Source organism: Buteo buteo, chromosome 1 (genome assembly GCF_964188355.1).
Source record: "Buteo buteo chromosome 1, bButBut1.hap1.1, whole genome shotgun sequence".
In the NCBI taxonomy this organism is placed as follows: Eukaryota; Metazoa; Chordata; class Aves; order Accipitriformes; family Accipitridae; genus Buteo; species Buteo buteo.
In genome coordinates, this window is record NC_134171.1 from 48854396 (window position 1) to 48867781 (window position 13386).

The window sequence follows — 13386 nt, forward strand, 5'->3', positions numbered from 1 at the left end:
GTTTTGGGTTTCAAAACATGGCTTTTGGTTCAGACCCTCAACCTTTATTGAGGGCTTGGAGGTATTCTGACTTACACACTGGGGTAGCTTCAGCTCTGACTGGTATATTAAATGGAAACGTGCGCTTGCGTGATGCAGAGTAGCTCAGCGTACTGTAGCTTTCATGTGAAGATAGCCAGCGTGCTCTGCTTGTAAATCAGCAAACAATGTTCAGCTCAGTTAAAGTTAATATTTGAACGTTTTGTTGCTCTCAATCAGAGCGGTTTTAATAGTTTTAAAACAGTTCGCTAGACCAGGGGCCTGGTTTTGTGACAGAACCGGCAAATATGCACTAATCTTTTCTCACCAGAGAGGGGCACTGTCATCCAAGATTTTCCAGCTAGTTGTGCTGTGACGGTATGGTGGAAGCTGCTCTGGATTTCAAATAGGATTTTACATATGTAAGAATGTTAATGCATTGCTTTTCAAACATACGCAGAATGGATGAGTAAGAAGGGGTGGTTCATAGGCTCTTTGTATCACAGGTAAGCACTAAACGTGAGAGACTCTTTGCTAAACAACGAAAAATTCCCTCCAGTCCTTCAACTACCTGCTCTTTTGAAATATCTAAATGCATATGATGTTACAGGGAGTCTGTGTGCTGGAGAGAATCTTATCTTAAGTAATACCACACACAGTGCATACAGTTGGTGTAACATGAAGCAGTTACACAGAGTCTGTGGTCTGCAGAAAAGATAAAATCTGGAAAGAGAATTAAATACTACAGTACTGCTGCAGTTGGCCCAAAGGTGGTCTCAACTCTGTGAATGACTTTCTTTTTACTGTGGGTTCATTTTCTGCACATCTTTAGAATTAAGTTTAAGGTTGTGCTATCTGAAAAATAGATAAAACAATAGGTCTTGTTAGCAAAACAGTTTTCTGTATTAAGATTTGTCATTTTAATGTAGATCATGTATTGATTACAAAAGGCTGATGTGAGCTCAGTAGAGGTGCTATATAGAAGAAACATTTCCCCACAAGTATGTAAAATATTTAAAAATTAGGAAAAGGTGGGTAGCCCTGTCTATGAAAATCTTCATGACAGCTGAACAGTGTTACAGTCTACCTCTGTAGCTCGCTCTTCCAAGTATTTTCTTTCTTTTGTGGATCACACTATAAAAAAAAAAAAAGGCAGTATTTGAAGCAAAAATTTGCAAAATAATAGAAAAAAGAAGTGGGAATTTGCTCGGATTCCTCTCCCTCCTTTCTTTGTCCCTTATGTTTATTTATCGCACATCTTGTGGGAAATACAGCAGAAAGGAAATTTTGGGAGCCATTAGGAGCAGGGAGTGGGGGTGGCTTGGCCAGGTGGAGGGGAAGGGCATTCCAAGTGTACTGGGTGGCACAGTGTGCGCCTGCCTGTGCAGACACTTCGGGCTGGAGCGCTGTTGTGGCTGATGGTTCCTTCCTGCTTTTTTTTTTCTAAAGTACATTTTCCAGTAACCACAGTCCTTCTGTTGGGTCTTTTTCTCACATTTGCCTGATTTGGCCTCATGTCATGTGCGTGTAACAGTATTGTTCCAAACACTGAAATGATGCTCATAATGTAAGAAAATAGAATTTATATAGGAGTCATATAAATATAATGCTACTCACTTTGGTTATATTTTTGGAACAAAATTTTTGAATAAGACAACTCCTTTCATGGTGTTCTTTCATTTTTTACATCACATTTTTTACTTTATTTTTATTCTCTCTTTAAATTGCAGTTCACATCACAGTAATATTTGCATAGTCTCAGTGGAGGACTTTCCTCCCATCACAGATGCGGGGTTTATTTTCACTTCATATGTTTTCTGACTGACCACGGGGAAGAATAATTTTTACTGACAATATCAGCCATCATCAACCTTTTGCTTTGTTTGTCTTACTACTCATTCCCTGTGAAGGGAAGAGGGAAAGCAACCAGCTGTCACCTTCTTTGTGTTTGACCCTTTGTGTTGTGAGCTTGCTTCCAGTTCGAAAGGTTGTTTTTTTGTTTTGGTGGTGGGTTTTTTTTGGAAATCACTGCTAAAATTTTTGCTTGTAATGTTGTAATGGTTTTCTTTCATGTGGATATCCATGAAACATCTTGTTCGGCCAGCTCCCTCCTGCACACAACAAAAGCTGCACTTATTGCAACTCTGTGTTGCCTCCTTTCCTCTAAGTCCTCTTACACTGTGGGAGCTCTCCACCCACCCCGAGACCAACATCTAACAGTACAACACAAGTAAATGCAAGTGTAAAGATACGTGTAGTACAGGTAAATGCTGGAAAAAAATGTGCCCGCAGCCTATTTAAGATAGGTCAGGGGTTTGTCTTGAGATACGTCTTTGCAGAAGCTCTGAATGAAGTAACATTTATCAAGGTTTGCTTTTAAGCTGATGTGCCCCTCTGTGGTTCAGTAGTTATGTCTGGAGCCTTAGGAGAAAAATCTCAGAAGATTAATGGGGACCACTGACTTAGAGTTATGAGACAGGGCTTACTGCCATTCACTGGACATTTTGTCTTGCTCATATTCATGGATTAGCATGGTCTTAACAACACTAGTATTATAAAGATGAGATTTCATCCTAGATTTGGGGCAGGGGGGACATTTGTTCCCATTGCTTCTTCACTGGTGTTGGCACTAGACATATCCACAGTGTAATGCTATGGCTGCTGCTTCCAAGAAGCTGGGGGAGCACAGGGCCTGCCCGTGCTATGGTGAGGTGTCATGGTTTCGGCTGGGATAGAGTTACTTTTCTTTCTAGTAGCTGGTATAGTGTTATGTTTTGGGTTCAGTATGAGAAGAATGTTGATAACACACTGATGTTTTCAGCTGTTGCTAAGTGGTCAGGGACTTTTCAGCTTCTCATGCCCAGCCAGCAAGAAGGCTGAAGGGGCACAAGAAGCTGTGAGGGGACACAGGCAGGGCAGCTGACCCAAACTGACCAACGGGGTATTCTATACCATAGGACATCATGCCCAGTATATAAACTGGGGGGAATTGACCTGGGGGGGGATCCCTGCTGGAGAACTAACTGGGCATCAGTCAGCATTGGTGAGCAACTGCATTGTGCATCACTTGTTTTGTATATTCCAATTCTTTTACTATTATTATTATTGTCATTTTATTAGTGTTACCATTATCATTATTATTTTCTTCCTTTCTGTCCTATTAAACTGTTCTTATCTCAACCCACGAGTTCTACTTTTTTTTTTTTCCTGATTCTCTCCCCCATCCCATGTGGGGAAATGAGTGAGCAGCTGCATGGTGCTTAGTTGCTGGCTGGGGTTAAACCATGACATGGGGTAATGGGAAAAGGGGCTGAAGCTTTTCCCTGGCTGTAGCTCAGGCACCATGCATCCACCCTGCCATTTCGCCTGCAGGGAAAGGGGTCCAGGTCCTTGCCACCAGCTGGTGGCAAGGAAGGGGCTTAGCTCCTCTTCCAGCTCGTAATGCGCAGGAAGATTAGTTTGTTTCTCATTTCAGTTTGTAAGTTCAGCCCCCAAAATGTGAGTAACACTACTGAATAATTAACCAACAGGTTGGATCAAGTGCAAACATGTCAGCTGCTGTGCCATGGTATATGAATGCGTAGAGTCATCATGCTCCTCTCTTGGGCAGGGTGTGCAGCTTTCTCCTACTGCTAGGTATATGCTCCTAGCAGCAGGATATGAGAAAGGAGGCAGTAAGTGCTTGGTAAATAAATGTAATTATGGTGTCACATATCTGTGTACTTTAAGGGTTAAAAGTTTTAATTTCAACAGTGTGTGAATAGTCAACTTGGATGGCACCTGTATGTTTTTCAGTACTGTCTGTAAATAATGTCCATTGTGAAATCTGCCAGTGAAGGCACTGGGGTTGAAGCAGCTCGGTTGCAGGAGAGCAAAGGCTAATAGTTAATATCAGCCTTGGAGTGTCATGTGTCTTTTTTTTCATCTGTAGCATATTGGTGATTAAGAATAGATATATGCAAGCAAAGCTGTGAGTATCTTTTTAAATGTAGTTGAATGGTATTTAATATGCACAGATCAGATAGTGTGTGTTGGTAAACTTAAACTTTCAAGACGTTCTCCTTGATTGTCCTTACTGCTGTGATTTTTCTCCTTTCTTCTGGAAAGCTGGAAGGATTTCTGTAACTCCTGTTTGCTTTCGCTGTGTACTGCATGAATATGTGCCTCCCTTGACTTAGTTTAGGTGCAAATGCATTTACAGTAATAATTCTCTTAATCAAATTTCAATATCATTGTCAACTATTTAACAAAGCGATTCGAAGGCAAACAAAGGAAGTCATGGATGTTAAAAACTGTAGGCTGTTTTTTCTCTCACACTGGTGTTTCTCCATCAACTCCAGCGCAGATTGTCATGTTTTCGACTGCAGCGGATGAGAACAGGCAGGCAGTGTTTGACTCTGAATAGCAGTTTTCGTATGACTAGGAGTGCTGTAGTTTTCCATGTGTGCCAACTGTCCCTACCTTACTAAAAGACTGATTGTTGGTTGGAAAAACACAGGATGATTGAATGAAACTTAGAAAAAATTGCAAAAAAAAAAAAAAAAAAAAAAGCCCAATACTATAAGCCCTTCAAGTGTAATGTAGGATTAAACTCATTAAAGTTAATAATATAAATGTGATGGAGATGACATACTTTCCTCAGGAGGGTGTTGAAACTAAGAGAAATATGAAAAAAATTATTTTATAACCATAATAGGTGAGAATGTAGAGTCACGTTTCTTGTTCAACTCAGGCAGGCAACTTTGAAAGAAAGGTATTTAAAAGCCTGTACAGTTTTAGCCTATTTCCCAGAGAAAGACAGGAAGGCTAATATCCCTGTACTATATGCAAATGGTAGGTCTGATTAGGAGCTGAATGGAATTGGCATTCAGAAAAACTTGAAGGGAAGGAAATTCTCTAACCTTCCCTTCTGAAAATCCTGCACAACTTTATAAAACCAAGCAGTATCATTTCGGAGACTGGCTACAAGCAGGAGCAGTCGAAAACGCCTGAGATGTGCTGTGGGAATATCCACCAAATTAGCTTTTCTGTTGAAGACAACTAGGAGATGGCTACCCTGTGAGCCCTGATGGGACTTAGGCACCTGCCTGCTCAGTATTACGAATATTTAGAACTGGTGGGCATGCCAAGAAGTGGATGTTTTCTCTGAATGTTTATACTGTTCAGTGTTGTACTGTATAAAGATACTTGCGTTGTCTCCGAGTGAAGTTGAGTGGAGAACCAGAGCTGCCAAGAGCAGCCTGGTAGTCTGCCTGACATCCTGTTGAGAAATAAACTAACTGCATCCAGGAGAGCAGAAGACAAATGCATGGATTCTATGGTCTAAGTTAATGCTGTCTTGCACCATGTTGATCTCTCAGCTTGTTGGAGACATGCCCTGTGTACCTAGAAATGTTGCTGGGGTCACTTTGAGTGGCTGCAGAACTTAGGCACAAAGCAGCATCTGGACAAGGCTTTTGAAGATCCAAATTTAAAATTTGTGCTAATGAAGAAGCAATTACTCACTGCATTAAAAATAATAATTTTCATCCATAACCCATTTCCCAGGGCGGGGGGGAGAAGAAAGAAGCAAATCTGTAGACCTGAATGTGAGGAGAGTGGCTGTGTTTTACTAAAACTTCCATTCTGTTTTTAAGGGCTGAATTCCTTGCTTCAGTATGAAATCTTACCAGGAACTGGTTATGAGAAATTCAAGATGAACTCAGACAGTGGAGAACTCGTAACAACTGCATCACTGGACAGGGAAACCCAGGAGGTTTTCAATATTAAAGGTAACAGTGTGAAATATCTATGAGTGCCTGTAAAATGGGAAGTGAGAATGGGTGTGGTGTTACTATCAGTATTACCTTTTCTCGTGCTATTTGAATTAGATGGAAGCGGTAAGATTTTCAGGTACAAAAGAGCATGTGCTTTTTGCATAGCACAAATAAGTCTCCTATTCTGCTATCATTAAGGAACATCTATTGTTGCACCCACAACCATTGTATAAAATCTACTTTCTTTTTATTAAACTCAGTTTTGGTTCATGATAGTGGAATCCCATCGCTGTCAAGCACAGCGACAATTATCTGCACAGTGCTGGATGAAAACGATCACTCTCCCGTGTTTCTTCTTCCCGCCTTGGAGATCCGTATTCCAGAGAACCAACAGCCTTCTGTTGTTTACACTACCTGGGCTGTAGATATGGATTCTGGCAATAATGGAGCTCTAAGATACAAAATAATTGGTAAGTTATGCTCCATCATTTTTGTTATAAATAAATCAGGAAGTATGTAAACAGCAGTATCCAAGTTTTCGACTAGTCCTGATTTTACCAAGCCTCCCTAGCTCCCATCTTGTCCACGTGTTTCTTTCATGTGGAAAAAAGAAAGATCTTTCACCCCTTTGTCAGCATTAATAAGCACTTTCCAGGCATACTTTCAGTCTACTTTCTGGATTTGAAGTAGTACAGAAAAGAAAAACAAAAAACTACCAAATGCTGGAAGGAGGCATTAATCATGAAGGCATAATTTTGTCCTTTTTGTTACAGTTGTGGAAGTACTGAATGTAAATATACCCCTGCAAATAAGTACAAGAATTAATCTAATTTTTTTTATTTAATTTTATTTCATGAGAGCTTCTTTCACCCAACAATTAGTAATGTCATACTTGGTTTTCATGTTGCCAAACTCTCCCTGTGTCCACTATGCCAATGTAAGCTCCATAGCTGTTCAAAGCCTCCTGTAAAGTCTTTGCACAAATACAAGTTTGCTGTGCTTGCTTTGGTTTGTGGCTCTCAGCAATAGCTCAAATGTAGACAGATAGCTGCTGTGGTAACAGCTAAGACATTTTTATGTGAAGAAACAGTTATGAATTCCTTTATGTTTTCTTGGGTTTAATTTCACAATCTTTTATGATCTTTAATTTAATTACCTTTTGTCTTTCTACATGTTGTAAAGTATGTATGCCATTCACTGTTACTAAAACCTCTGACTTTTCTGTCAACTGATTCATATTTACCTCCCCCTCCCCACGCCCCCCAAATCAAGACCTTGCACAACTGTTCACTTCCAAGACAGGTTTGTAGAAGAGAACAAGGAGCGAGTAATTACAATTGTCAGCAATGCTTTATAGGTTTCTTGAATTTGTAACTAAGGTTGGGAAGAGGTCACTTTATGTGGCAGCATAGTTGCAGGAGATTTTATAAGGTGTTCTGCTTCAGGAAAAAAGACATGCATCTGGCAAAATAGCCACTCTGTAAATTGATATGACATTCTGTATTTACTGTCATTGCCACCCACTGATTTAAATTAAATGCAGGTTTTAATTTGTATAAGAGGAATAAAATACGTGAAAGGCACATGAGCGCACCAGCTGTACGAGCAATTGGATCATGTTATTGCAATTAACATAGCAGTATTCAGAAGGGATTCTTTTTTCAAAAGCAATTGTTTGTGATCATTTTATTTTTTATGTGTTTGAAAGGTGGAAATGTTGGAGGATACTTCACACTAAATAACACTTCAGGAAAACTGCTGGTCACTCGTAGCTTAGACAGAGAAGATGTCAGCAATTTCACTCTTGTAATTGAGTGCCGTGACTTAGGCAGTCCCTCGAGAAGCTCCACTGCACAGCTCACTCTGATGGTCTTGGATGAAAATGACCACAACCCCTTGTTTGCAAAGAGCCAGTATCAAATCTCCGTGAGAGAAGATCTAGAGGAAGGCTCAGCCATCCTGGACCTCTTCGCTTCTGACGAAGATGATGGCCTGAATGGCGAAGTTAGATACTCCCTTGTTGACAACACCTTTGGAGCATTTGCTATCAACAGTGTAACGGGGTCTATAGTTACTACAAAGGCACTGGACCGGGAGACCAAATCCCAGTATACATTTAGGGCTGTGGCAAGTGACTGTAGCACCCATTTGCCAAGAAGCACCACTGTCAGGGTTGTGGTGCACATTGATGACATCAATGACAATGATCCCGTTTTTTTGCAGAATCCTCTAAGGGCCTTTGTGCCTGCTGAAACCCCTGTGAATGAGACAGTAGCCACTGTGAGAGTGGAGGACGTGGACCTGGGATCAAACGGAGCTGTTGTTTTTAGTCTGATGATAGCGGAAACTATATTTCAGATCAACGTGAAGACAGGTGACATCATTCTTCAGGAGCCATTGGCTTCCAAGGAGTTCAGTACCCGGCTGCTAGTGATGGCTTCAGATCAAGGTATCTCACCTCGAACAGCCACAGCTATGGTCATTATCTCTACAGAAGAACAAGAGGAGGAGATTTCATTCAGCCACAGCCTGTATGAAGCAAGCATACCTGAGAACAGTGCAGCAGGTGGGCATCAAATCCCAATTTGTGTTCTTGTGGTTTCCAATCTCCCCTCGTTTTGGAATCATAATTGTAACGAATAGTATAGGGGAACCTTCTTCCAGTGCACCAGCATGAAAAAGAAGCATGGCCTGTTAGTTGTAGGCATTGTCTGGCTCTAGAGTTTGCTGCCCATCTACAACAGTGATGCTCACATTAAACAGAAAGCTCTCTTGTCAAAGGTGGTGTTTCCATCCCTCAGCCTGGGAGGCCCTGAGCATCAGTGGGTTCACTCTTTTAGCAAAATTACTTTAATGATGGGCGTACAGCGTTTACTTGTCGCTTCACTTGTCAACACACCCGCACTCAGATGAGATGAGTGGTGTGTACCAGCTGCAACATGACGTTTCTTGGTTTTACAAAACTCTTCGTGAACGGTAGTAGCTTTCAGAGATACTCTAAAACCTTACTGAAGTTTTGGACTTGCCAGAAGAAGGAGAATGTGGGCTAGGGTGGGGTGAAGGGGAGAGAAATTCAAAGGCTGTGGTACACTGTCACTCAGACAGGCTTCTACAATGTATTTCTAGGTAGAGCCTGTGCTATTGAATGCTACTTATAGGCAAACAAGCTTCAATCACAAGGTGCTTACAGATTTATATATTTTTTTTCCATATAATGATGAGAATTACTGGTCTACTTTATATCATTCAGAGAATATTAGTAGTTATGCCTCCTGCCAATTGGATATGGTAAGTACCTTTTTTTGCTTCAGGGGATGGGTTCGTCCTAATGAGGGGCAGAAAGGAATGCCTTTCACATTTTTGTGCCCACAAGTCCCACTGTACAATTGACCAGATGTATGTAGAGATCTGACCTGCACTATATTCTTGATTCAAATACTGCCTCATGAGGTTCACCTTGAACAAGTCATTTATCCTCTTTATAGTTCAAATTTCCCGCAGTAAAATGAAAGCAATATTCCTTTATATCCTAAGGGTATTGTGAGACTAGTGAATTCTTAGATCTTGAATAACAGCCTATATATTTGATTAGGAATCAGTAAAAAAGAAATGTGTTTATAATTTTGGAAAACCAATCAATATTCTTGGATAATTACAAACAGAATAGAGAATGAAGGGTGAAGATGGCTGTTGCAGCAATTACTGCTGTGGTACTCAGCCATTCCTTCCTCTGTGCCTGTTTGGGACTACAAGCCAAATTTTCAGCAATGTATTGTAAAATAAAGATAATGCTGTGGATATTACTGATGTTTCAGTTAACAGATCGAAAATAGGCAATAAAGTGAATTTATTTTCTTTTTAATTAAGTGACTTTTTTTTTTAACCATTGATGAAATATTTTGGTTTCAGGCTATTTTTAAAAAGTTGTGATGAGTGATCAAACCATGAAGCTAGAGCATCCTTCTAGCTCTCTCACTGTCTGTCAAAATATACGTGGGATTTTTTGAAAAAGTGGAAGGCTTCCAGCAGGAAAGAGTGGAGTGTGCAGTAGCCTGGTGGTTAAAACACTCTCCTGAAATATGAAAGGTGTAGATTCAAGTCTCCTCAGGCAGAGGAGCATTTATTTCCCTTTCACTCCATACTGAGCACTCAGAGTATGGAACCTGCAGAATAAGAAATTCTGTAGTGTTTAAATTTTTTTAAACCAGTGTTTCATTTATTGCTTTTATTACAAATGCAAAAAAAAAAAAATCCCTAAACACATTTGTCCTGACATTTAAAAAATGCTTTTTATTCCATGAATTTGACCAGGATTTACAAGTAGTTTTGGACACCCTAAAATTGAATTTTTCAGTGAATGTGAGTCACAGATACCCCAAGGCCTCCAAGCCCTGTTTTACTAGAGTTGGCACTGTACAGTAATTAATTGTGTGTCACTTCGCAAAGGAGAGTGTGCCCTGGGGGAATCGCTGCTTCCAGAAGATACGGTTGGGATGTCACAGCAATGTGTGTTAATTTTCTGTTTTGTGTCTTTTCATTGATCTACCCATTGAGAGTCAATTGTGGTCATGGGGGGAGCCCTCAATCCTAGGTGTCCGGAAAGCAGAGAGACCATGGTGTTTCCAGAGGCGAGCTCTGGGCTCTCAATTTTGTCTCCCCCTTGCTGCAGCAGGCTTGTATTTTCAAAAATTGTCATCAGAACCTGTTTGTCAGGCTTCCCAGGGGAGTAAGGTCAAGGCCCTGGGGTTTCGGTCTTTTCAGGAGAGATGGGATTAACCTGCGTTAATCCTGCATTAAAATTTCTTTCTAGTTAAGAAAAAAATAATAAAAGGGAAGATAGGTTTTGTTAGGTTTAAAGAAAGAAAATAAAAATCGGGGCTTTATGGCAATAGATAAACTGATCTGATCCTACATTTTCCTAATTGTAGATAAGTTCTGGGTCAGGCTAGACAATCCAGCCTGAAATGAATGCCCTGAGGAACTGTGGTATCAGAATGCCATAGTCACATGTTCTCCCATACAATCTGTAGAAAATATAAATAAGATTCAATTTAAGTTGTTTTGATTAAAGGAAATTTAGCAAAGCTTCAGGGTAAACAGGAGGGTTTCATCCCAAAATGTTAGTTTGTATATTTAATAAAAGTCTATTTGCTAAGAAGATCAAATTCTTTTAAGATTATGAGAGATTTTACCAAATACTAATACTATTTTGGCTCTGTTTGTAGTATTTTCTTATTTATATAAGCATAAGTAAATATCAAATATTTTACATTTCAGTGGGAAAAAAAGCATGATTATAATTAAAACTCTCATAGAAGTTAGGTTACAGGATATATGTGATCCTGGGACTTCTACAAATATGAATGGTACCAGTGTGTTCAGACCAGGGGAGATTTACATTACATACTGATTATTTGTAGAACTGGTATTAATAAATGTGGCTTTTCCTCCTAATTTTATTTCTACCTTAACTAATAGAGTGGGAAAACTCTTAAGTTTATTTTAAAAAGAATCAAAAATCTGAATAGTATAAACGACGAAAGCCAAAGCCAAGGGTCCTTGGACTAAATTAAAACTAAACTCGTCAATTGGGTCAGTGCCTCAGGAATTGGTCCTTGTGATCAGATTTTCTTTAAGTGTTTGACCTCAAAGTTTGATGACCTTCAGAAAACCCTATTCTTTTGCTTTTGTTTAATATTGAATATTTAATGACTGTAAATATTATAAACTGCATTACAACAGGCACTTAGAAGCCAGTCAATAAATAATCAAGTCACTGTGCTCTCCAGAGGGTAGGAAACCTTTATTATTCACCAAGCTTTCACTTGAATGGTTGTTTGCATAGCACTTCCTTGGAGACAGATTCACCAGTAAAACTTGTTGACTCCTGTTTTTTTTTCTAATAGATATAAAATATGTAGCCTCTTATTCTGTAAGTCATCTCTTACTCATTGTGCTCAGTTAGCTTTTTCTTTCATGAGCAATTAAGAGGTCTCAGGAAATAATGGCAAGTATGAACTGGGGTTAGATGGCAAAGGAGGGGAAAAGAGATTACTATAATGAGTACTGAAGAGAGAAGAAAACCAATGATACAGCGATACAGTAACTCAGTTCTGGTGTCTATGTGATGTCCTAACACAGAGTACAGTGAATGTTTTTGAGCCTCTTTGGCCAGGTAGGAAAATACTGTCCACGCTGCCATGCTTCAGTTTCAAGTCAGGAGGCATAATGTAAGGGTTGGTGTCCAGGCTATTTAAAGCAGTTTGAGATACTTTCAAATGCACTTAGGTTGTCTGTGACTGAAATGAAATAAACCTAAATATAAACATTTTAAATCAACCTCCGCTTCCTTTAATATTCTTAACTAATTCAGGAGTCGATTGCATAGCGTTTGAAGCCAATCTGACTGCTGTCTATGATCCTGATCTCCTTCCTTCCTTGCACTAGCTTCAGCGCTGATCTCATCCTTGTGCCATTTCAGTGTGCTTTGCAGCCAGAAAGCTACCTGTCTCTTAATCTTCTCTGGGTTAAGTGTTACATGTTGTGACCTCCGCTTGAAGCGGTATTTGAATCACGTGTACTTGAAATGGCGAGGTCCAGCAGATGGGTACTGTCTTTTGCTATTTACCTCTCTAGGGCCTGTTTGTCTCACAACAGACCTCACAGTTTGGTCATATTTTTTTGACAATAAACTGTAAAAATTCACAGTTTGAAAGAGTCATTTTCTGTGAAAGGTATCAGAAACAGAAGAAATTTATTCTCTGCCAAAAAGAAGTTATAAACAATTTTAACTACATGAAAAATATGAAACTTAAAGGATTAGGATTTGAAGACCCAGAGTAAAAATTTATTAACCTAACCCCTGAAAAACAGGGATTCAAGTAGAAATGCTGCTGCTTCCTTTATTTCTGGTAGTTTTTCTTTTTAAACACTCAAACAAACAAACAAAAAGACTGCTGACAGCATTAGAAGATGAATAGTGACATTCTTCAGACCTTGAAATTTTTCTTATCTTTAACTCTGCTCTGAGGACACTATGAATGATTGCCCTTGCAGGCTTTTGTAGTAAATCAAAGTTGCTCAGCAATGAAAATTCAACTTACAACCCCCTATTTTAGTTCCTAAAAAAAACAGTGCAGCATTCATATCAGACCTTACCTATTGGACGGTTGGATCTTACTTTCAGAACTTTTCTAGTAAATATCTTATAAATATATTGACTAGTACAGAAAATTACACCTGTCCAAATCAGCATATTTTTGCTTTTGACAATCAGATTTTAGGAGCAGATGACAAACCACTTAAAATTTCCTGCTTTTAAAAATCAATAAGAAACAATGCTAGAATAAAAAAGGTAGCAGATAGTTGTAAAGAGCAATGTTTCCTCTCACTTTTACACTCAAGTCCTTTCCTCTGACATCCAGGACACTGAGTGTGAACAGTATGCCCTTTGTAATGTAATAAAATAGCTAGTTGTCTGTAATGCTGTTTGGAAGAGTTCAGGTTGCGCCGTAACCTCAATCCATCACAGTTGCGTGGAATCAATTACAACTAAACTAAATAATTAAAATCTATTAAAATCAATCACCATATATGCTAAACAATTTTGTAA

General features: G+C 39.3%; 1 protein-coding gene across 1 annotated transcript in view; it reads left to right on the plus strand.

The window, feature by feature from the left end:
• Positions 1–13386, plus strand: part of DCHS2 (dachsous cadherin-related 2) — a 72380-nt gene that overhangs the window by 39996 nt on the left and 18998 nt on the right. Inside the window, 3 exon segments of the mRNA XM_075035707.1 lie at positions 5655–5789; positions 6035–6244; positions 7483–8340. Of these exon segments, the coding sequence (XP_074891808.1) occupies positions 5655–5789; positions 6035–6244; positions 7483–8340 (1203 nt within the window).